Source organism: Nyctereutes procyonoides, unplaced genomic scaffold (genome assembly GCF_905146905.1).
Source record: "Nyctereutes procyonoides isolate TBG_1078 unplaced genomic scaffold, NYPRO_anot_genome, whole genome shotgun sequence".
NCBI classification, from domain to species: domain Eukaryota; kingdom Metazoa; phylum Chordata; class Mammalia; order Carnivora; family Canidae; genus Nyctereutes; species Nyctereutes procyonoides.
The window spans coordinates 24,546,032-24,572,506 of record NW_026575051.1 but is presented as its reverse complement, the minus strand read 5'-3'; the positions used below and the strand labels follow the sequence as shown (position 1 = coordinate 24,572,506).

Genomic DNA, 26,475 nt, shown 5'->3' with positions numbered 1-26,475 from the left:
GCCATGATCCCAGGGTCCTAGGATCAAGCCCCACAATGGGCTCCCTGCTCAGCAGGGAGTCTGCCTCTCACTCTCCCTCTGCTCCTCCTCACACACGCACACACACCCTTCCCCCCCCCCCCCCGCCAACACACACTCTGTGAAATAAATAAATAAAATTCTTAAAAAGAAAAAAAAAAGGATGGCCGGGTGCCTCAGCGGTTTAGTGCCACCTTCAGCCCAGGGCATGATCCTGGAGACCTGGGATCGAGTCCCACATCAGGCTCCCTGCATGGAGCTGGCTTCTCCCTCTGCCTGTGTCTCTGTCTCTCTCTCTCTCTGTCTCAAATAATTAATTAATTAATTAATTAATTAATTCTATTTTAAAAAAAGGAAAAAAGAATTTATATATGCTACAATAGGATAATAAGAATTAAACAATGGAAGCTGTACATCTCTTTCTCTCTGACTACACTGGCAATTATCCAGTTAGTTCAATATTTTAAAGGTTGCAACAGCATGCAAATGAATTTCATTTCATTGCAGGTTTTTGTTTTTGTTTTTTTCCAAAGTTAAGAAAGGTCTCCACGAGATGTTGAGTTTTACTGTCTTCTCTGGACAGAGTTTTGATTTGCTCTCAAATATTCCAGGATGAAAAGAGTAGGAGAAAGCAAGAATGCAAAGGTCTATTCAGTATAATCTTCCTCATTCTCATCTTTGCCATCAATGGAGAGAGTAGCATACTTGTTTAGAGAACTGAACTTGGAATATGGATTTTCTTCAGGTTTCTCTGGCTCAGGTGTAGGTCAGCAGTCTTGATCCTTTCTGCCATCTTTCCCATCTGACTCCTTCCAGTGGTCTTTGTTCCATCTTCTGAACCGTGGCTAGAGCTCCCACTTTGGCCCTTTGGGACCCTCACCCCAACTATTTTATTTTCATCTTTCCTTGCTATTCCTTCCTCAGATGGTAGAGCCGGAACTACTTCCCCCACCACCACTTACAGGGATCTCAGCTCTGTGTCTGAGCTCTTACTGAGAAAGAGTAAGAGTGTTGGGACTTCACATCACCCAAGCAACTCTCCTTTGGTGGAGGGACTGGCATTACCTTTAAAGGCTGTTGAGGTTTGGGAGGCTTGGAAGCCAGAGAAGGACAGTCTGCCTTCTTATTATTTCGTTTTCTAGAGACTTCTCCTTCTCTCTCCTTCCAGAATTTCTACCAGCTGTGGTAGTTTTGGTTCATCCAGATGGCCCTTCATTTCTCCCACTCCTTCTGTAACTGCTCTTCTACTTCACAGTCTTTAGCAGCTGTGTCCATAGGCTTTGCTCCTCCAAGGATAGAAGTTGCTCAGCTAGACTGGCAAGTGCCGGCAGAGGAATCATCTTCCTTAGGAATACTCCAAGACTTTAGATTCAGTTTGGATTTTTTGGAGGGCGGTGGGGGTGAAGGCAGGAGGACCTCTGTCATCATGCCTGTAATTATCTCAAGAGTAATCTTCTCTGGCACTCCATGATCAATTATATTGTCTGTCATATCTGTCTTCACAGTGGTCCCCACCTCCTCTGTAGTCATCATCCATACAGTACCCACTACCAAATGCTCTTCTGCTACTGCTCATCTTGGAATCATAGCCTCTGTCATAACCTCTGCTACTTCAGTTCACATAACAATCCCAGCCCCCATCCATGGGATCTCAGTGTGGGCCATTGATAGGAGGGTGGCTATCATATCCTCAAAGGAGCTACAGGTAGATTATCAGCTGACTTCTCAATAGCAAAAATGAAAGCCAGAAGGCAGGAGAATTACACATCTTAAATGTGTTAAAAGAAAGTACTTATCTTAAAATCTTAAAAAAAAAAAAAATGGCTGGCTAAGTCAGTAGAATGTGCGACTCTTTATCTCAGAGTTCTAAGTGCAAGCCCCACCCTGGGTGCACAGATTACTTAAAAATAAAATTTTGAAGGAAGGAAGGAAGGAAGGAAGGAAGGAAGGAAGGAAGGAAGGAAGGAAGGAACGAACCGACCCTGCCAACCTAAAATCCTATATCCAGCAAAAATTTCTTTCAACAAAGAATACAGTCTCCTTTCTTGCTTTTTGGTTTGGGTGACGATGCCTAAAAGGTGAAAGAAGTATAGTAATAAAAGAACTGTACTTTACTTCAAATTAATGCAACATAAGAATAGCTGGACATTTATGGAAAGATAAACATTAAATGTTCTCCTGTACATCTCCCTGATATATTCAAATATTTTTATTAACCGGTTACTTGTGTCATAATTACTCAAAACAAGTAAGAAGACCCAACAGTCAGGCACCATTTATATGCTTTCTTGGATATCCTTCCTACACACAGTCATAATCACACTATGCCCAGTTCTGGAAATATTTACTGACGGCCAAGGCAGTTAACAGTTCAAGGTTGAACTCCTATGATTATAATTCATTTCACTCAAATATACTTGGAATTTTATTTCAATGTTTTTTTTTAAGATTTTACTTATTTATTCATGAGAGAAACAGAGAGAGAGAGAGAGAGAGAGAGAGAGAGAGAGGCAGAGACACAGGCAGAGGGAGAAGCAGGCTCCATGCAGGAAGCCCGACGTGGGACTCGATCCCGGGTCTCCAGGATCACCCCCTGGGCTGAAGGCAACACTAAACCGCTGAGCCATCTGGGCTGCCCCATTATTTCAATGGTTTAACAAAATATTTGATTAATGATTCTTCTGATTCTACATTATTAAACTTTATAAAAACTAAATATTTTGAAGCAACACTATAATGAATAGTAAGCATGCTTTACAACTACTGTAACGTGAAGTTTGTACTCCATTCCCGTTTCCCTATGAACTAAGTTAATCAAGTCTCTGAAATTTGCAACTGTTCCTTTAATTCCAAACTATTTATTTCAAGCACCCAGTTAATTGGCAGAATGCCTATTTCTTCACACAGCTTTCTATTACTGAGCTTCAAATTTTCTTCTTTATGACATCTCCCTTATGTTATCTTCTGCAATAACCTTTTGGTGCACAATTAAAGGCCTCCCAAACTCCATCTTTGTTGAGGCTCCAAATGGCAAATGTCTTCCAAAATAACAAAAGAAAAGTAATTTTCCTTTCCCATTTTTACAATGTAGCCCAGTAGAAAACTGTTCAACTTTACTTGGTTTTAAGTTTTTAAACTATGTAGCACTTTGGACATTTTCAAGAAGAATGGAAGAGAGGCAGCCAAACTCTGATTCACCAAAGATATGAGGATGACTGAAACTTTCCAAGTTAAGCAGCCAATAGCTGATGACAAAAATACAGCTTTATTTAAGTGGGGAAGAAAGGGTGAATGAAACCTGCTTACAAGTGACTAGGGGTATCTGGCTCTGTCAGAAGAGCATTCGACTCTTGATCTCGGGGTTATGAGTTCAAGCCCCATGTTGGGTACAGAAATTACTTAAATAAATAAATAAACTTTTTTTAAAAAGTCAACAGGGACCCATGTGCAGCTGTATATCCAAGCAAATGGAGAATAAAACAAGAGCTGAGAAAGATAAGATCGGAAAAAGAAGTTGATTGGTTATATTTTCTCTTATAGGCCATGGGAAATCAAATTTTATTCTTATATTTACATTTCCGTCATATTATTTGAAATTCAAGCAGAGAGAATACTAGCTATTTTTTGTGCCTGGTGGTCAAGAGAAAGGAGGTATTTATTCCAAGAGAAGTTCAAATCCATAGGTTTGCAACTGAAAATATTAGAAAGCAGCTTTATGGCTTCACAAAGGCTTCCTGTTTATCGACCCAATTCAACATTTTTAGTTCCTCAGAAAATCATTCAAACATTTGATGGTACAGTTGGCACAATATCCCACCCACCAGAACAGCTCTGCTACCTCCTTCCTGCCTTATCTTTTAAGAGTCAGTTCAAATTCTGTCAACTCAGTGATGCCCTCCTAGATTAATCCAGTGTGTAGCAATACCCTCTTTACTTTTTCTTAACTCTTAGAAACCATATCAAACATTCTGGCATGTGATTATTTTGCCTTGTTCTCTGATTCACGAAAACAGTCTCTACTCTCTCAAACTAAAAATGTATTAATATAAATCCTCCATAAGGTAGAACATAATGCTGACATACATAAAGCATTTATCAAATATTAACTGTAAAGTACTATGAAGGACACCAGTAGCTCCAGATTTTCTATGTCGTATACACTAGGGAGTAGAATTCTGGTAGCTAGGGACCTAGCTTAAAGATACATTTGCATAGCAAGCACACTTTTTATAATCTGTCACACTTTTTATAATCTGTGTATTAATTTGGGTACCTTAGTAGGGAAGAGGCTGGCAGATTCAAGTCCCTCCAAGCTGATTCCTGATGATCACAGGGATTTAGACAAGTGTTTCTCACCATCATATACATTTACCCTCCATCAAGGAAGAAAGGCTACTCATCCATTTGTCTTATTTCAAAGTCCATCAACAGCTTCCTTCTCTTGGTTATACTACCTCCATTTACAGTTATATCTCCAATTCCATTCCTGAAATATTAGTAAGTTTCATTTGCACTTAAAATATGGATTCAAATAAAGGAAGAAGCCATGATACCACTGAGAAGGGTTGGTATTCTTAAGGACATCCAGTTATGAAGCATTGCCAACACCAGATGTGATAGGCAGCAGCACTACCTGCACTACCCAGACTCTTCTGTACATCATCACTTTACAGCTCTGTTCGAGAGCTCCTTTCTGCCTTGAAGAACAGATAACATTGATGTGAACCTCCCCTGTATCAGTCCTCATTCTGGTAAGGCTGTAAATATGTATTTTACCCACATTATACTATAACAGCTTCTCCTTCCAAAGCCTATACTTTTACGCCACCTAAATGCAGCAATTTTCATTCTATGTGCTCAAAATTGGAAAGAAAAAAAAAACCCACTGATTTTATACATTCTAGGGTCATTAATTTGTTCTCTGTAATGATCCTGACATTGATCTCTTAAAATACCTGTCACTTGGTTCCTTTTCTATATCTTCTTGCCACTGTTAACTTTGAGTTACCAAAAAAGAAAAAAGGCAAAATTATTATTTCTATTTTGTAGAAATAAATAACAGCAGCCTTGGGAAACTTATATGAGAATCATCTTGTTCACTTTGTTTCCTGCTTCTAGTAAGATCATTACAACCCAAAAGTGATACAGCTTAAGGAATCCAAAAGCTAAGCAGCAAATTCAAACAGCTGTGTATGTGCTACATTTATCCTTGGTTCTCCTGTTCCTTAAGCAAAGTGTTATAATAGCAGTAATGTGTCTGCCAACACGAAAGGGTTTTATTAGGCCTCAAGTGCTTCCCTGGACTTATGAATAAAGTTTTTAATCCATTTTCAGTTTTTCAATTAGAGGCCACTTCCATATGAATTAAAATCTCCCCTTTACCATAATCCAAACTCCACATACTGAGAACCAACACAAAGCATTAAATGCTGAAAATTAAAAAGAAAATAGAAATCTGCAATTGTCTGCAACAGCACACAAAAATTAAGGAGCATGTATGGCATGGCATCTACAGTAATTTATTATTGCTTTTACTCACTTATTTATAACCCTTTCTATATAAGAAAGTGCTTTAAATACCACATAGCACCTAGAGGCCCCAACCATATTTCTTAGTTCACCATCTCTCAGCTGAAGTGAATTTAACAAGCAAAAAGGACTAATCCACAATCTATGTTATGAAATGAAGTCATTAATTTGGAGTACTCTAAATTCTGGCAAACTCGTGAGATGGTAAGAACATTGTTTAAAAACATCAACTACCAGGGATGCCTGGGTGGCTCAGCAGTTGAGTGTCTGCCTTCAGGTCAGGGCATGATCCCAGGATCTAGGATGGAGTCCCACATCTGGCTCTCTGTGAGAAGCCTGCTTCTCCCTCTGCCTATGTCTCTGCCTCTCTCCTTCTGTGTCTCTCATGAATAAATAATCTTTTTAAAAAAATCAACTACCCTATACTTTATTACCTCTCTTCCCCAGATCCTAAAACATAAAAAGGTATCTCTGAAAATAAAGACAACCTCAAAGGATTCTCAGACTCCTGGCAAATCTCAGAAATGCAGCAAGCCTCTCTTCTTCAAAATTTAAAAACCATAAACTTATCAGTTAACTCTTTTTAAGCAACTTCACCAAAATTTCTGAAAAGTGGAAAGCATTTATCAAGAATGCTCCCATTTCTGTCCCTTCTGAATAATCTGACTTCCCTCAGAGTTACCTTCTCTACTTATCTAATTATCGGAATTTCATTTTCCCTACTGTTAACCATAATTCCAAGTAATATAGTTTTCATTATGTTTCATAGTCTTTCCAAATCATGGTAGAGTTGTTTGAGAGTATTTAGAATACACCGTTTTGGTTTCTGTTCAAAATTAAGAAGCCAGAGGCTCTAGCTTAGCTACCAATTCCAGTTACATATCACTACACAATTACTCCTAAAACTTAGCAGCTTAAAGCAGCAATCATTTTATTTTCTCCCAATTTTGTTGGTCATAAATTCAGAAAGGATACAGCCGGCAATTCATCCGTTCCATGTGGCATCAAGTGACATCACCTAGGATCTTGAGCTGATGAAAAGACTGAAGAGTCCAAGATGGCTTCACTCACATGTCTGGCACCTTGGGAAGGCTGGGCTCCACTAGGACTATCAAGGAGTGCTGAGACATGGCCTCCCCTGTATGGCAGTTGCTAGTTTATGCCAGGCTTCAGAAGAGACCTCTCCAGCAAGTAGATGCCAGCAAGTTTAGTCAGACTTCTTACATGACATCTCAGGACTCCCAAAGAAAGTATGTCAGATAGAGGAAATGGAAGCTGCAGGTTCTTAAGGTGTACACCCAGAAACAGGTACAGTGTCACTTCCAGGCGAATTCTATTGGTCTAAGGAGTTATAAAGCCCATGGCATTCTATTATTCTTTACCCTGTTACACAAGAGGTTGTTTTAATCTTCTGGGAGATAGAAAATAACTGAATTCAAAGGAAACTTCCTTCTACCCTTTGAAACCTTATGTAAAAAGTACTCGTGATCATGGACTGTCCAGTTGTCAGTCTAGCAACTATGTCTATACACCTACGTAAAGACAATGGGACCAAAATCTGCACTTACTCATTTTAATAAAACTCCACTATTCCAAATTCTATTACCTTATCTTACACAACTAAAGGTCTTATAATTTTGTTATTATACATGTACTTACAGCAGTCATTTTTTTCTTCCAAGATTGTATTTAAATTCATGTTAGATAACATATGTAGTATTAGTTTCAGGACAATTCAGTGATTCATCACTTGCATACAACACCCAGTGCTCATCACAAGTGCCCTCTTTGATGCTCATCAACCAACCAACTCCCCTCTAGCAACCCTGTTTGTTTTCTATAGTCAAGAGTCTCTTATGGCTTGCCTCTCTGTTTTTATTTTTATTTTTCCTTCTACGTTCATCTGTTTTGTTTCTTAAATTCCATACACAAGTGGAATCATATGGTATTTGTCTTTTTCTGATGGACTTATTTCACTTAGCATAATACACTCTAGCTCTAACCATGCTGTTGCAAATGCAAGATTTCATTCTTTTTGATTGCCGGGTAATATTCTATTGTGTACATATAACCATATCTTCTTTAACCATTCATCAGCTGATGGACATTTGGACTCCTTCCATAGTTTGCCTATTGTTGATATGTTGTTGTTGTTGTCTCAACAATGGGCTGCATGTGCCCCTTCCAATCACTGTATCCTTTGGATAAATACATAGTAGTGCAACTGTTGGGTTATAGGGTAGTTCTATTTTTAACTTTTTGAAGAACATGCCTACTGTTTTCCAAAATGGCCGCACCAGTTTGCATTGCAATCAACAGTGCACAAGGGTTTCCCTTTCTCCACATTCTTGCCAACATTTGTTGTTTCCTGAATTGTTAATGTTAGCCATTCTGACACAAGGTGGTATCTCACTGTGGTTTTGATTTGTACTTCCCTGATGAGGAGCAATGTCGAGCATTTTTTCATGTCTCTCTTAGCCTTTAGAAAACTATCTGTTCGTGTGTTCTGCCCACTTCTTAACTGGATTATTTATTTTTGGCGTTGAGTTTGTTTGATAAGATCTTTATATATTTTGGAAACTATCCAATATGCCATTTGTAAGTCTCTTCTCCCATTCTGTAGGTTGCCTTGTAGTTTTGTTGACTGTTTCCTTTGCTGTGCAGAAGCTTTTCATTTTGATGAAGTCCCAATAGTTCATTTTTGCCTTTGTTTCCCTTGTCTCTGGAGATGTGTCTAGGAAGAAGTTGCTATGAATGAGGTCAAAGAGGGTGCTGCCTGTGTTCTCCTCTGGGATTCTCGTCTCACATTTAGGTCTTTCATCCATTTTTAAATTTTTTTTTTTATTTATTTATGATAGTCACAGAGAGAGAGAGAGAGGCAGAGACACAGGCAGAAGGAGAAGCAGGCTCCATGCACTGGGAGCCCGATGTGGGACTTGATCCCGGGTCTCCAGGATCGCGCCCTGGGCCAAAGGCAGGCGCCAAACCGCTGCGCCACCCAGGGATCCCCTTTCATCCATTTTTAATTTATTTTCTATATGTTGTTAAGAAAGTGGTCCAGTTTCATTCTTCTACATGGCTGTCCAGTTTTCCTGACACCATTTGTTGAAGACTGTTTTTTCCCTTGAATATTCTTTCCTTTTTTTTTTTAAGATTTTATTTATTTATTCATGAGACACAGAGAGAGAGAGGCATACACATGCAGAGGGAGAAGCAGGTTCCTTGCAAGGAACCAGATGCGGGACTTGATCCCAGATCGGGAATCATGCCCTGAGCCAAAGGCAGACACTCAACTGCTGAGCCACTTAGCATCCCTTCTTTCCTGCTTTGTTGGAAGATTAGTTGACCGTATAGTTGTGGGTCCGTTTCTGGGTTCTGTACTCTGTTCCATTGATCTTTGTGTCTGTTTTTGTGCCAGTACCACACTGTCTTGATGATTACAGCTTTGCAATACAGCTTGAATTCCAGAACTGTGATGCCTCTAGTTTTGGTTTTCTTTTTAAACATTCCTTTGGCTATTCAGGGTCTTTTCTGATACAGATTTTAGGATTGTTTGTTCCAACTCTATGAAAAATGCTAATGGAATTTTTATAGCGGTTACACTGAATGTGTAGATTGCTTTGGGTAGTATAGATATTTTAACAATATTTGTTCTTCCAATCCATGAGTATGGAAGGTTTTTCCATTTCTTTGTGTCTTCTTCAATTTCCTTTATAAGTGTTCTATAGGTTCCAGAGTACAGATCTTTCACCTCTTTGGTTAGGTTTATTCCTAGGTATCTTATGGTTTTTGGTACATGTAGCAATCATTTTTAAATGACTCAAAGGGATATTAGGGGAAAGAACCTAATGTTCTCTGTGTACACCATCTTTTGCAAATCTCACAAAGAAGCTAGAAAGTAACATTTAATAAATAATAGTTAGCATTTATTACCTTATTATTATTATTGGTTAGTCAGTGTTCTACGTACAAATGCAGAGCATTTGTGAATTATCCAGCCTTGCATTACACTGAAGGTCTACAGATTACTAGTATTTGTTATTCCCTAAATTTATGTCTTAATTAGTTTGACAAGTCGATTTTAAATAATGAAAGCCATCTCTGAAAGGTCCATTTAGACTTGTGCAGATAATCAGTATCTGCCTCTAATCAAACTGAGATGATTAGCAAATTAAACCCTTTAATTAGCACTTTGCATAATTTAGCCAAATTATGCTTCTTAGGTTTAAGAAGGTGAAACGGTGAATTTATCAAATATTCCTTTAAATCTTTACTAATTATCAAATTTTACCATATATACAGTAAAAATAAAGAAATACAAATTAAATTCAGCTTAGTTTGCTAAAACCTAACACTTCACAACATTTAAGTATGTCATTTGGGGCAAAATTTATGCAATGCTCAGAAGAGAAGAAAATACTTCATTTCAATTTTCTCCATCAACTACTCCAGAGGTCAACTTACCCAAACTATATTCAAACAGCATTTTTTAAGGAAGAAAGGAAGAAGAAAGCTGCTCTCACTTCTGCCATTCAGTACTGTAGAAGCCAAGGTTAATTTCACTAGACATTCAATCATACAGTTTTAAAGAAAAGCACTCATAAAAAGGTAAGTAACCTGTCAATTTTCTTTGTTAGACAAGAAGGGACCATAAGGCAATAAAGTAGCAAAGCTGCCATCACAAGAAACCAAGATAAGCTGTAACTTTTATCTATAGGCATACATTGTCTCACACATAGAGTAGTGTTTTTTTTTAAGTATCTTTTAAATGACCAAAACACCCTATTAGCTACTGAAAGCACCAATTTCCAGGATTTGATAAACAAGTCAGGTAATAAATAGCAAGAGCATAAGAGATGGTGGAGGAAGTGTGTGTCTTTTCTAACACATATTAAAACCCCAGCTTCTGATGAAGACATGGTTGTGAAAACAGCCCCTCTGTTCTAGAATTAATATTCTTATCAAAAAGAGGCAATAAAATTCAAAAGTAGACTGTTTTTCACAACTACAGATAGCAACCTATTAAAAACTTCAAATAAATTACTTTTATCCTGCCATAAATACTACCCAAACTGTAGCACTTCTTTTATGTGTGTGTGCACATGTATATATGTGCCTGTGTGTCAAAGGAAGTGGTAAATATAAAGAAAAATAATCATGTCAAGCTTATGTTAAAAAGGGACATTCAAATGAATTCTAATTCCTTTTAAAGAATATACAGCACACCAAACAAAAACTGACCCAGAATAAACAAGAAACTATCTTTTCCAAATCCAAATTCCAATCTATTTGTATGCAGATCCCACTGCATCCCTGAACAACCAGTATCTAGAGAGCCCAAACAATAGCTCTGATGTTCACTAATCAACCAAACAGTACAAAAATTGTTTCTTCAAGGACTTACTCAAGTGGCAATATTTTTAATATAATTTAGTGTTGTGCATCTACAGGCACTCTGAAAATATTAGTCGGTTCATTGACTGGAAAAATCAAGCCTACATTCCAAAGGCTGTTTTTTTGATATTTCATAGTGGATCTCAGACAAGGCATCGACAGCCTAATTTGGAGCAACTACAGTCCTGAAGTGATACACTATATATCCAGCCAAAAATACTTATTTCTCTTGACCTTTGAAATATGAACAGGACAAGTAAGATGCAAATGTAAAAAGTTAAAACTCTAGGAATATAAATGCCCAATGTTTAGTTTTACTCATTTGCTATTTAACAAACCCTACTAACCATTTACTATTACAGCAGAAGAAAGAGACATATAAACACTTTCAAAGCATGAACCTCAATGCATTTCACTACTTTTTTCCCCTTCTACACTGAATGGACCATTGGAAGTTAAAGTACAGTGCTTTGGCTCCCCCAAATGACACTTCTTGAGCATAATAATCCTGTCATAGAGAAAAGAAACATAAACCATATACAACTGGGTTCCTTGTATCCCATCTTCATTGGAAGAAACTTGTCCAGTACCAGATTCAGTTTAATATCATCACTTCTCACCTACCCCATTCTCAACCTAATCAAACAAAAATATTACATATTCAACCAAGTGTTTATCTCCAAGTCCCAAAAAGTGAATGAATTATATAATTAAGAAAGAGGAGAAAAGTGAAAAGCATTTTACCAACGTCTGCATCACAAAAGTATTAACAGTTAAGAAAAATGACAGATTTCTATAAAAATACCTTAAGTAATTAACTACAAATATTAGTTTCAAGATTACAATTAACCAGACCTTCAAACGCCAGAGTTCTAATTGGAAAAAATAAAAAATATCACTGCTAATAATCACTTGTTTAATTTTCAACATCCAATATAAGTTCTAGAGTTAGAGTCAGCTGTTTTCATTTGCCTAACCAAAGTGTTTACTAAATAATAAAACGGTAACCTTTAGGAGGTGCTTACAACATGCCAAGCATTAAGCAATTTACACAGATAATTTTACTCAGTGTCACAATTCAATGAGGAATATACTATAATGTTCTCTATCTTATTGTGGAAGAAAATGAAGCATTGAAAGGTTAGGTAACTTACCCTGGGTCACAAAAAATCCATTATGAGATTAATATTCCCAGGTTTTCTCACTCATACACTCTCCCTTAGCAGTCTTCTTTTCCACAGTTTTAAATACCACTTTTACATATGTATTTTGATTACATACTTTCAACCATGATCTCTTGAACACAGCTTACCATTTTGAATTGTCCACCACCTATCACCACCAGCCCACCAGCACTCATAAGCAGTATGTTCACAACCAAATGTACTATTCTATCCCAAAAACATACTCCTATTTTTATATTCCTTACCATCACTAATACACTGTTCTTCTACTCTTATTTACCAAATAGCTAGGAGTCATCTTCATTTCACATTCCTTCAATCATCAGGCTACTTCTGTGTCTACCATGTTGGTCACTTCTGTCCACTGCCACAGCTACTGCTGTAATTCAGACCTTCCTCATTAAGTCCTCCATTTGGTCATTTACTCAACAAATTTTCCTTGTTGATAACAAAGAAATTGGCAATATCTCTAAAGAACTCTGCCATGAGTCTCAACATTCTATTATTTGGCAATCCTTTTTTAACTTTTTTTTTTTATTTTGAATTTTAAAATACTTACAGACTCACAAGAAGTTCAAAAATAGTACAGAGAGTTCCCTTGTATCCTTCACCCAGAGTCCCCAATAGTTATGTCTTACATAACTAGAGTATAATATCTAAACCAGGACAAATGATGTTGGTACAATGCATATGTACAGTTCCATGCCATTTCCCACATCTGTAGATATGAGGAACAACCATATTTGAGAGGAATTATTTTTACTCTGAGGGTCTTAGTGCTAATAATTTCACTAAGGCTTTAACAGACTCATACTCATAGTCAGCTAGTAAGCAGGTCCACTAAAAGATACACGAAATGATGTCTAATATTACCTGACAATCTTAAATCTCAATTTGGGTCTCAACTCTGCACTTCCTTATTTACTCAACTACTGTCATTCTCTTTTATCATACTAGATTAAAACATGTCAGTCCACTCCTCAAAAAGTTTCATCAATTCCCTCCTGCCCTTATTCTATCTCACTAGCCTCCTCTTCCACTCTTCCCATAATTTAACAAAATGCCCTCATCATAAAAATATACAACCAAAACCAGATTAATGTGGGAAATACATGAACGCATTTCCTTGAAATAAGAAAGGGGAAGAGGGGCACCTGGGTGGCTCAGTCAGTTAAGCATTGGACTCTTGATTTCTACTCTGGTCATGAGCTCAGGGTCATGGGATGGAACCCCCACATCCAACTCTAGGCTTAGTAGGGGAGTCTGCTTGAGATTCTCTCTCTCTCCCCCTCTGCCCTGGCCCCCACTCACATGCACTCACTTTCTCTCTCAAATAAATAAATATTACGAAAAAAAAAGTCATAATTAAGTAATTAGATACTGCACCCATTCCCAGAAACATTGTAAATGCAACATCCACCAACATAGATCGTTATAGTGTGTGTTGGTGCCTCACATGCCGCATCAGTGAAGTGCTTTTCCAAAAAGGTGAACTCAGAGAAACATGGAACAAAACAAAGTATAATTTTCCAAATAATAATAATAATAATAATAATAATAATTTTCCATCAATTCACACAGTAGTTCCATTCCAGGAACTATCAGGTTATATAAAAGCCATGGGGCAAAAAAACGTTTTATGTATATTTATAAAAACAGTGTTTTGGTTTAGATTCAGATCATTAGAAATAGGGCTTTTTTTTTTATTCTGTACAGATTTTTTTTTTTAAGATTTTATTTATTTACTCATAAAAGCCACAGAGAGAGAGGCAGAGACACAGGCAGAGAGAGAAGCAGCCTCCATGCAGGGAGCCGGACAGTGGGACTCAATCCCAGGTCTCCAGGATCACTCCCTGGGCTTAAGGCGGCACTAAACCACTGAGCCACCCAGGTTGCCCTATTCTGTACAAATTTTTTAAAGAAACATTAAAAAAATCCAAAAGGGGGCACCTGGGTGGCTCAGTGGTTGAGCGTCTGCCTGTGGCTCAGGGTGTGATCCCGGAATCCTGGAATGGAGTTCCACATCAGGCTCCCTGCAGGGAGCCTGCTTCTCCCTCTGTCTGTGTCTCTGCCTCTCTCTCTCTCTCTTATGAATAAATAAATTAAATTAAATTTTAAAAAATCAAAAAAGACATAGAAAAATTCAGAGTTGTAGAGAACTATCCAGTACATTGTGGACACTCCAGCATCCCCATCTCCTGTCTATTAAATTCTTGTAGCACCCACCAGAAATACCACAAAGATGTCCAAAGTATCTAGTAAGGGAGTAGCCCTTGGAGTCCTGAACCCCTAGAATGAACCAAGAAACTATCCTCTTAAAAGGCCCAGTTTCAAACAACCAGTGAGGATCTCTCTCTAAAGAAAGTACTCCTTCTTTCTTCTAAACCAAAAACAAAACCAACTCAAGCCTGTAACTTTTTTTTTACCAGGCTGTTAAATTATTCCTATCTCAAGCATAAAATCTACGTCTGAATTTTGGTTTCCACTGACCTTTGAATATCACATGAGTCTATTGTTGAACATGAACAAAAACATACAATGTGACCAAAGAAAAGCTAAAAAAAAAAAAAAAAATAGTACCAGAGGAGAAAGGCCACAGAGGGTATAGAAAGCCATGGTCTATATAATGAGCCCTTCAACAACTGAGCTGTATAAATATGTTTTCCCTAGACGTAGCACACATATTATACTGGGAAAACTACTTATGGCATATTTAATATACTGTGTTTCCACTTCTGCCAAGAACTGTAAAGTAAAACATCTTAGTAAAATTACAGTTAATGCTTTAATTTCCTACATTAATGTAAATCGCTAATCTCACACCTGTGTTTGCATACCCCTTTTGATAGGCACTGTCACCTTAAATGTCAGCATCTATTCCACTTCATTTCAGGGCTAGTTAAGGACTAGCTGGGAGGAAATGTACTCGTATATTTAATAACATGTTTTGTGATTTACACATTTCCAAAATCTACAGGTTGGATTTTTGAGTTCCTGTTTTATCATTTAACTCTGGGGAGGTTACTTCACCTCTCTAATCCTTCGTCATGGAGCTCCTGTTGGGATTAAATTATATAACCCATTTAAAGCATTTATCTTAGTGCCTGGCATTCAGGAAACAACATGTTTAGTGACTAACTTATTTTCTCTGTCTCCTTAGATCACTGTGGAGACCCAAACCTTAGTAAGGCCACTGCTCATTCAGGTATCAACAGGTATTCCTTCCTTGGGGAACAAGGACCCTCTACAAGCTCCAAAACAGTCCTCTGGATTTTCTAACATTCATATAGAGGTGATACTCTGGGTCAACTAAAAGAAGCTGCAATATATTTGGCTATCAGACTCCAATATAGACAACAAAAGGATTCTCTTGCCCAAAAGCTTCATGGACACTAGAACTGGGAGAGCACACTTTGACCAGACATGAAAAGGAAAAAAAGCCACACAGCTGGGAGGTATCAACAGCTGAAGTATGGCACCAAGAATCTGAAAGTCAAGGAGATAAGCAATCACCAGCAATCACGGAGTAAACATAGAGAAAGACATACAGTTTAAGAATTTTAACTGCTATATCTCTGCCTTCAGAGGGATGGGTAGTAGTATAGGATGGATATACTGATAGGGCCTGAGCTAACTGCAACTACTTCCTCCTGCCTTTGTAACTCAGATTTAGCTACTCAGTGACTGGGAACACAAAGTGATTTTTTTCTACAACTCCATCAGCCTTCCACACCCATCCCTGGTTCTTATGCTCATCCCAAAAACCTAGACAAGGCATCTGATCTAGGCTCTGAACTAGTCCATGACAGGACTTCAACTAAAAAGAATTAAATTTTTAGGAGTGGGGGCGAGGTGATGGCAGGAGACAAGAAAAAGTTAGAAAGATTATAGTATGAAAAAATAAAGTATACATTTAAGAACTTGGTATCTTTTCTTAGAAAACCTTCAGAAAACATGGGTAACACTTTAAGATATAAATGTTTAACCAGAGGGCAGCCAGGGTGGCTCAGAGGTTTAGCGCCACCTTCAGCCCAGGGCGTGATCCTGGAGACCCGGGATAGAGTCCCACATCAGGCTTCTTGCATGGAGCCTGCTTCTCCCTCTGCCTGTGTCTCTGCCTCTCTCTCTCTCTCTCTCTCTCTCTCTCTCTCTCTTTCTCTCTTTCGCGTATGTCTCTCATGAATAAATAAAATCTTAAAAAAAAACAAAGTTTTACCAAAGAGAATATCAGAACACTAATGATATTTAATCAATTTCATTCCTTTAAAATCTAGTTACATATATATAACATTTTAAGGCAATTAGGTGAAAAACTTCAGCTAAGTTACAGTCATACTTTTTCAAGAACAAAGTCAGAGACATGAAGTCATCACCAATAAGAATACAAGGAATTCTATATTCAAAAGCTATACAAAAACTTTTAAAAAGATAAATGACTTTCATAATTATTTGAGAATTTTTACATAGGTTAATTTTAGCCTTCAAGGGTAATTCAGCTTGAAGTTTCACATTTAGTCATAGCATCTCTAGGTTTAAACTATCTTATAATGAGCAAACTCTAATTTTGTAGCTTGGTAAGGAAAATCCAAATTCTGTGAACTTCTAAAATATTGCCACTAAAGACCATCTGTCATGGTGCATTTTTACAATTATATGCATAGATGGTGAGGCCTCAATGAAGTAAAAAAACTCAATGAAGCTTCTCCTTACTCACCAAATATAATACTATAGCTGCCTAAAAATATATATGAAATAATTCAAGGTTAGCTTCCATAATTATTTGATGTCAAAAAAACACCAAGAGGATAAAAGTATTGGATTTGTGGAGTGTGCTTAGAAAGGAAGCTCGCCCTGTTTGATGCCTTCATTTACATCATTTGGAAAGAAGTTAAAGGTATACAATTTTAACAGAAACACATAAAAAGCTCTAAGTCATAAATTTTCCTATAAAAAATACAGAACAAATTGAAATCTGCTAACCAGCATAATCCCTCAAATCCAGTTCAACAGAAAAAGCTCATTTCATATATAACATATATATGTGTATATATATATGTGTGTGTGTGTGTATGTGTGTGTATACCTATCACCTTATATTTAACCCTAAGAGGGAAATATTCCATATTACCGTACTCATCTTAAAGATTACCTCATGTTTATGAAACAGAAATAGAGGTAAATCTTTTGAACTGACTATTTTCTCTGGAAATTAACTCACTAAATATTCAGCACCATGCTTGAATCCTATAGACAATTGAATTCACACTTGTCCACTTTGAATTCTTGGAATATAAAATGATTTACTTCCCAACTCTAAAATTAACCTGAACCCTCATCTGATTATCAACAGATATCAGTTCCTTTAAGGAACTCAGTTCCTTTAAGTACGGAATTTCCAACAAGAATTAATAGTATGTACTTACCATCCCACTTCACTCTCCCCAGGCCCTCTTTCCATTCCCATCACGGTTCATGGCTTGTCAGACGCCCTATGAAAAGTTCCCATGCCCATCAAACACACTTGTTCCCTAGTGTGTTCTACCAGATGTCCACTGGGACATCTATATATCTTCTCTCATCTATAACATCAGACTCCCCATTGGCTGAAATTTATTCTGCATCAAAGGGGAGACAAATGTACACATCTCTCAATTTTGCAGGCATTTTAATATTTTAACTTATTAATAGGCTTATAATAATTTGTAAACATACCCCAGAGGATAGCTACAAAGATAAACACACACACACACACACACACAAATATATAGATGTACGGCACTTGCCTATTTTATGTAATAAAAAAGACTTGATCACAGTGATGAATGTACAGTCCAAAAGAGCTACAACAACTCAAACTAAATCAGGTAACTATGAAAACAACATAATAAGGGCCAAAATGATCAGAGAACTATGACTACCTGAAGGCCAACTCGCAAATATCTAAGAAATAATAATACACAAGTGAACACCAAAAACTATTTTAAAATTCAACATGTAAAACTATTAAATCAATGTAAAATCAATGTTCCAATGTTAAAGAAAAGCATCCAGAGCTTCCTAATAAATTCACATAACTGACATTACCAATACCAAATGACATTAAACAGTAATTCATGATCACTGAAAAGAAGGAATAAATGAAAAATGACAGGAAACATTAATTTTCCATACATTCAATTTTCCAATCTTAACTATATTTCTACAAATTACTTTAATGCATGTTAATTAAAATGCACCTTAAATGATCTGCAGAATGAAACAGAATATAAATACAATAATTTTAGCAAACAAACTGGAAGCAACCAGTATATTAAAAACCGATCATGACTGCCAAGACACATACTTTTAGCAAGTGTGTCTCTAAGTACCATAAATTCCAGTCTCCTATAATAACAAGATTCAAAATAGATTTTAAGTTCTTTTTTAATCCCAGTTAACATATACTGTTATATTATTTTCAGGGGTATAATACAGTGACTCAACAATTTCATACATAACCTGGTACTCATAACCACAACTGCACTCCTAATCCCCAAAACCTATTCAACCCAAACCTCTGTGCACATTCCCTCACATAATCATCAGTTTGTTCTCTATATTTAAAAGTCTGTTTTGTTTTTTGGTTTGCCTCTCTTTTTTCTTTCCTTTTGCACACGTCTCGTTTCTTAAATTCCACGTATGAGTGAAATCATGTTACTTGTCTTTCTCTGACTTATTTCACTCAGCTCCATCCATGCCATTACAAATGGAAAGATTTCATTCTCTTTGATAGCTGAATAATATTCCATTGCACATATATACCACGTAGTCTTTACCCATTCATCTATCAACAGACAGACACTTGGTTGCTTCCACAATTTGGCTACTGTAAATAATGCTATAACAATCAGGAGTGCATACATTCCTTTGAATTAGTGTTTTTGTGGGGAACCCTGGGAGGCTCAGTGGTTTAGCACTGCCTTCGGCCCAGGGCGAGAACCTGGAGTCCCAGAATCGAGTCCCATATCAGGCTCCCTGCACGGAGCCTGCTTCTCCCCCTCTGTCTGTGTCTCTGCCTCTCTCTCTCTGTGTCTCTCATGAACAAATAAATAAAATCTTTTTTAAAAAAAAGAATTAGTGTTTTTGTTTTCTTTGGGTAAATACTCCATAGTGTGATTGACGGATCTATTTTTAAGTTTTTGTGGAACCTCCATACCATTTTTCCAGAATGGCTGTACCAGTCTGCATTCCCACCAACAGTGCAAAAGGGTTCCCCTTTCTCCATATCTTCACTGAACACTTGTTGTTTCTTGTGTTGTTGATTTTAGTCATTCTGACAGATGTGATGTGATATCTCATTGTAGTTTTGATTTGCATTTTCCTGATAGTAAGTGATGATGAACATCTTTTATGTGTCTGTTGGCCATTTGTAGGTTTTCTTTGGAGAAATGTCTGTTAATGTCTTCTGCCCATTTTTAATTAGATTACTGGGGAGGGGAAGGAGGAATTGTAGAAGTTCTTTATTTACTTTGGATACTAACCCTCTATCACATATGTCATTTGCATATATTTTTTCCTACTCTTTAGGTTGCATTTTAGTTTTGTTGATTGTTTCCTTCACTGTACAGAGCTCTTTATTTTGATGTGTTCCCAGGAGTTTATTTTTGCTTTTGTTTGCCTTGCCTCAGGAGGCATACATAGAAAAAAGGTGCTACAACCAATGGCAAAAAATGTACTGCTTGTATTCTCGCCTAGGATTTTTATGGTTTCTGGTTTCCAAGCAGATTTTTTTTAAAAAGACTTTATTTATTTATTCATGACAGAGAGAGAGAGAGAGAGAGAGAGAGAGAGAGAGAGAGGCAGAGACACAGGCAGAGGGAGAAGCAGGCTCCATGAGGGAACCCGACAGGGGACTCAATCCCAGGACTCCAGGATCACATCCTGGGCTGAAGGCGGCACTAAACTGCTAAGCCACTGGGGCTGCCCAGATTTTTTTTTTTTTTAATTGCAGCAAAAACATATCAAGTCTGATTAACAACAAGCTTCTCCAAATACAGACATTTACTGTCTCTATATCTGCCATAATATTACTAGTTAATCTAAACACCAGGCACAGTACTAAGAACTCTATATACTCTAGTTTAACTCACAAATCTGTTGGTGATAATTAGAATTATCCTCATTTTATTTGCTTTTTAAGATTTTATTTTTTTTTAGAGAGAAAGAGAGCTTGAGCAAGGGGAGGAGCAGAGGGGAAGGAAAGGGTAGGAGAAACAATCTCAAGCAGACTCCATGCTGAGCATGGAGCCTAACATAGGGCTCGATCTCACAACCCTGAAATCATGACCTGAGCCCAAACCAAGAGTTAGACACTACCACCTGAGCCACCCAGGCATTCCAGGATTATTCTCATTTTAAAAATGAGAAAGCAAGTACAGATTAGAAAATGTACTCAAAAAAAAGAAAAGAAAATTTACTCAAAATCACATAGCTGTCAAGTCGGAGATTGAATTTTATGCTACCTATAAGTCAAAAGATAGCCTGTTACTCTTTAATGGATGCTGACTCCTGCATTTGAAACAAAGAAATGTATTACTCATATCACAAGAAGTAGCAAGAAAGCTAACATGTGTCATTCTCCTTACTGTCAAGTTCCTTGGGAGCAACATGACATAGTCCAGATAAATGGCCAAATAGAGTGGGTTTGCACTACATCGAGAAACACTGAGAAACAATCACTTTTATAGCAAGTAGTAAGCAAGCCTCCTCTACATAACAGGATATTTCATCCCTCAAAGTTGCATGCTAAAAACACAGCTGTGAGAAATGGCCTGGGCAAAAACTATCGCCTGGATCATGACCATATTTTCTTGACATACCAAGCAAGATACGTAGGATCAGAAGAGACGGGGAGGAGGATTCCCAACACTGATACGTGTCAGAGGGGGAACTCAAACTCCACAAGTACAACACCCAAGTCTGGATGTTAATCACTAGTAATAAAATACAATCAAAAACTTTATCATTTGCTCCCCTAATTTAAAACTATAATTATTGGGGGATCCCTGGGTGGCTCAGCAGTTTGGCACCTGCCTTTGGCCCAGGGCACGATCCTGGAGTCCCAGGATTGAGTCCCGCGTCAGGCTCCTGGCATGGAGCCTGCTTCTCCCTCCTCCTGAATCTCTGCTTCTCTTTCTCTCTATGCCTATCATAAATAAATAAATAAATAAATCTTTAAAAAAATAAAATAAAATAAAACTATAATTATTGAGGTCATTGAGGCCTCTCACTAAACATGGCAAATTGAACATAAATATTTCTATTACCTCCACAACAAAATGAAAATGACAATAATGGTATAAAAAGAATATAAACCACTAAGGACAAACAAAATAGTGGAGGAGGAAGTTCAACATGTTTTTGGAAAGTAGATAAAAAGTGTGCTTATTGAAAAGGAATAGGAAGCCACAACTTAAATTCCTGGAGAAAGAAATACTGAAAAGAGAGCGGGTAGTTATCTCAGAGAGCAGAAAACAATCATAAATTAGAAGCACCATATACAAAAAATGAAGAATGAAAAAGAAAAAGAGAAAGAGAAAGAAGTCATCATACTGAACAGTGGGCCCCTGGCTCACTATGTCGGCAGTAAGACATAAATCACTATGCAAAGAAATTGGAGGCTTCCACTGAAATATTAACTTAGCAAGCATCATCATTTTTTTTAAAAGCAACTAAAGCCCAATAGTAGATAAGTATCTCATACACTTGCATGTACATAATATAAAACCTAATCTTCCAGTCAACTCTTCAGTATCTCAATCTTAAATAAATAGCCACGGACCATTAGGCACTTAAGAAAAACATTCAAGTGGTACCTGGGTAGCTTAGTTAAAGTCAGTTAAGCATCTGACTTTGGCTCGGGTCATGATCTCAGGATCCTGGGATCAAGCCCCACATCAGGCTCTCCACTCAGCAGGGAGTCTGCTTGTCCCTCTCCCTCTGTGTTCCCTCTGTTTATCCTTCCTCCTGCTTGTGCTGTTTCTCTCTCAAATAAATAAAATCTTTTAAAAATCCAAATTCCATGCACATGGAAGTGAAAAAAAAAGCTGTGATAGCAATATTTACACCAAACAAAACAGACTTTAAAACAGAGTAGTCAGCAGAGCACAACATAAATTTGTCAAAGTTCTATGTTGTACACCTACAATTAATGTAACATTGTGCATAAACTATACTTTAATCAAAAATAAAGCATTCAACATGAAAACTATCTAAAACAGATGAAATAAAGGAATGAGGTAAACTGACAAAGGAGCTAAAGAACATGACTAATAATCTTCGAAAGAGACAATACTGTATTTACTAAACAAAAACAGAAGGCTGCAAAAAGAAACAGAAAGGACTGCTAGAAGTTAAAAAGAGGACAGCAAAAAAAAAAAAAAAAAAAATAGGAAGTTTGGGAAAGAGTTGAAGAACTTCTCTTCTCCCACCAAAAAAAAGCCCAAAAAGATAAGATTAAGCATCAGGACCAAAAAAAAAAAAAAAAAATATATATATATACTATATATATATATATACATACACACACACACACACACACACACACACACACACCAATCCAGGAAATAAAAATTCTAAAAGAAGTTACAAAGAGAAAACAGAACAGAGAAAATTATCAAAGCAAGAACCAAAAGAAACTTTCTAAACAAGAGAACCTAAGTCCTCAGATTAAAAGGACTCACCAAATTCCTACTCCAATAATGAAAAAAGATTCAGACATCATTATGAAATTTCATGACACTAGGGTGAGAAGTGGGAGTGCCAAAGTTATAAAGTGAGACTCAAAGAATTAGAAATCAAAATGAAATTAAACTTTCAAGAGCAACTCTGGCAAGTGTAAAGTAATACAGTAATACCTTCAAAATCCTGATCAATTATTCCTTAAACTATATACCAAAGCACACTTTGCACAAGTGTGACAAAAAAGAAAAACATTTTTACACAGCCAGAACTCGGGCAGCCCAGGTGGCTCAGCAGTTTAGCAGGGCCTTCAGCCCAGGGTGTGGTCCTGAAGACCCAGGATCGAGTCCCATGTTGGGCTCCCTGCATGGACTCTGCTTCTCCCTCTGCCTGTGTCTCTGCCTCTCTGTGTGTGTGTGTGTGTGTCTCTCATAAATAAATAAATAAATTTTTAAAATCTTAAAAAAAAAAAATACAAGCCAGAACTCAAACATTTTACCTGTGTTTACATAGAAAGATAAAACTTGACAGTAATAGCACACAGGTAGGGGGTGGAAACAGAACTATGTGACAGCCAAGTTTTTGTACACTATTAAAAATAATTTTATGTTAATTCAAACTAGTCTGTTTCAAAATAAAAATGTAATGTAATTATATAGAAGTGACTAATAACTCAGAAAAATAAAAGAAACAGCAAGGAATTAAAATGGTACACTAAAAATATTTAACACAAAAGGCGGCAATAATGGAGTAAGAAAATAAAACAAAATGTATAGGAAACAAATCATGAGAAAGTAAGATATAATAAAGTCTACCTTAACAATAATCACATTAAATGTAAATGGATGAAACACTTCAATCGAAAGGCACAGATTGGTAGAATGTTATAAAAAAAACATGATCCAACTATATGCTATCTAATAGAGACACTACAGATTCAAAGATACAAATACAGATGAAAGTAAAAAGATTGTAGGGTGCTTGGGTGGCTCAGTCGGTTAATCATCTGCCTTCAATTCACTCATGATCCCAGGGTCCTGGGATCACATTGAGCTCCATGTGCAGCAAGTCTGTTTCTCCCTCTTCTTCCATATCCCCCGTCTGTGTTCTATCTCTCTCTCTCTCAAATAAATAAATAAAATTTTTAGAAAAAAGAAAAAAGATATATCATGCAAACCAGAAACAAAAAAGATCTGAAATGGCTACCCTAATATCAGACAAAAAGACTTTAAAAAAAAATGTTACCAGAGATGAGAACATTTTAGATAAAAGGATCAATCCAGCAGAAAGATGTAACAATTGTAGACATTTATGCACCAGAAAACATAGCCACAAAATACATAAAGCAAAAAATGGCAGAACTGAAGATAGAAACAGACAATTCAACAATAATATCTGAAATCTTCAATACCCCTCTTTCAATAATAAATAGAACAAATAAGATCAACAAGGAAACAGAAGACTTGAAAACACTATAGACCAATAAGATCTTACAGACTATATCTACAAAATACTATAACCAAAAGCAACAGACACACATTCTTGACAAGCACACATGGAACATTCTCCAGTACAAACCATACATAAACCAGATCATAAAATAAGACTCAATAATTTTAAAAGGGCTAAAGTCATACAAAATACATTCTCAGACTAAAACAGAATTATATTAAAAATCAAGTAACAGCAGCAAGTTTGAAAAATTCAAAAATATATGTAAATTAAAAACAAAAAATAACCAATAAGTCAAAGAAGAAAACAAGGAAATACTTGTTTTGAATACTTGTTCATTTCATTGAAATGAATGAAAACAAAATATAGCACAGTCAAAACTCACAGAATGCCTCTAAACTAATGTTCAGAGGAAAGTTAATGCAAATGCCTACATTAAAATGAAAAAATACCTCAAATCAATAACCTAAATTTCAACCCTAAGAAATTATAAAAGCAAACAATCCAAAGCAAACAATCCAAAGCAAACAGATGGAAGAAAATAACAGGGACGCTTGGGTGGCTCTACAGTTTTGCATCTGCCTTTGGTTCAGGGCATGATCCTGGAGTCCTGGGATTGAGTCCCACATCAGGCTCCCAGCATGGAGCCTGCTTCTCCCTCTGCCTATATCTTTGCCTCTCTCTCTTTGTCTCTCACAAATAAATAAATAAAATTTTAAGAAATAATAACAATAATAATAAAGATTGATAAGTGATAATAGCAGCAAAAATTAAAGACACAGGAATAGAAAAAGCTGTAGAGGAAAATTAAAACCTAATATTGGAAAAGATCAACAAAACTGACTAACTCAATGACAAAAAAAAAAGACTTAGTAAAATCAGTATTAAAAGAATGAGAGGACATCATTACCAACCTTATAGAAATAAAAAGGATTTCTGAAACTAACATAATATTGGATGTCTTTTTTTTTTTTTTTTTTTTTTTTAGTAAGCTCCATGCCCAACATGAAGCCCAGTGAGAGGCTTGAACTCACAACCCTGAGATCAAGACCTGGGCTGAGATCAGGAGTCAGATGCTTAATTGACTGAGTCACCCAGGTACCTCTATATTTCAATTTTTCCAAAAGAGATTACAAGGAAATACTATGCATGGGTGTACCGACCAATTAGGTAACTCAGATGAATGGACAAATTCCTAGAAAATACAAATTACCAAATGCACTCAAGAAGAAACAGAAAATTGGGATAGACCTATAAGAAGAATGAATTAGTAATTTTAAAACACCCCACAGAGATGCTTAAGCAGAGATAGACTCACTGCTTAAATTCTACCAAATGTTTTTTTTTTTAAACACATGAAACTTTATTTTTTTTAATTTTTTATTTATTTATGATAGTCACAGAAAGAGAGAGAGAGGCAGAGACACAGGCAGAGGGAGAAGCAGGCTCCATGCCCCGGGAGCCCGATGTGGGATTCGATCCCGGGTCTCCAGGATCGCGCCCTGGGCCAAAGGCAGGCGCCAAACCGCTGCGCCACCCAGGGATCCCCAAATTCTACCAAATGTTTAAAGAAAAATTAACACCAATCCTTCAAAACCTCTTCCAAATAAAGAAAAAAAAAAAAAAAAGAGCAGGATAGACTTCCAAAATCCTTTCTACAAGACCAAGATTACCCTGATTCAAAATCTAGACAATGAAATCATAAGAAAACTACAGACCAGGGACACCTGGGTGGCTCAGTGGTTAAATGTCTGCCTTCAGCTCAGGGAATGATCCCAGAGTTCTGGGATGGAGTCCCACACTGGGGTCTCCACAGGGAGCCTGCTTCTCCCTCTGCCTGTGTCTCAGTCTCTGTCTCTATGAATAAACGAATAAAATCTTAAAAAGAAGAAAGAAAAGAAAGAAAAGGAAAGGAAAGGAAAGGAAAGGAAAGGAAAGGAAAGGAAAGGAAAGGAAAGGAAAGGAGAAAGAAAGAAAGAAAGAAAGAAAGAAAGAAAGAAAGAAAGAAAGAAAGAAAGAAAGAAAGAAAAAGAAAGAAGAAAGAAAGAAAGAAAGAAAGAAAGAAAGAAAGAGAACTACAGGCTAACATCCCTTATCAATAAACACAAATACTAGTAAATACTATTAAATCAAATCTGGCAACACATAAAAAGGATCATAAAGAGGCACCTGGGTGGCT

At 36.8% G+C, this 26,475-nt stretch overlaps 1 protein-coding gene and 1 pseudogene across 3 annotated transcripts in view; both read right to left on the bottom strand.

Moving 5' to 3' along the window:
* The window catches only part of PRIM2 (DNA primase subunit 2), a 302,886-nt gene that overhangs the window by 262,004 nt on the left and 14,407 nt on the right, over window positions 1–26,475 (bottom strand). Inside the window, exon 6 of one of the 3 annotated variants that reach the window (XM_055330209.1) lies at window positions 19,527–19,591. The exons of the other annotated variants lie outside the window; for them this stretch is intronic. Within the exon in view, the coding sequence (XP_055186184.1) occupies window positions 19,589–19,591 (3 nt within the window). The 3' untranslated portion in view covers window positions 19,527–19,588. Of the gene's footprint in view, window positions 1–19,526; window positions 19,592–26,475 lie in introns of those variants that run through there. 3 annotated transcript variants of the gene reach the window in all.
* LOC129512754 (eukaryotic translation initiation factor 4B-like) lies at window positions 666–17,589 on the bottom strand (annotated as a pseudogene).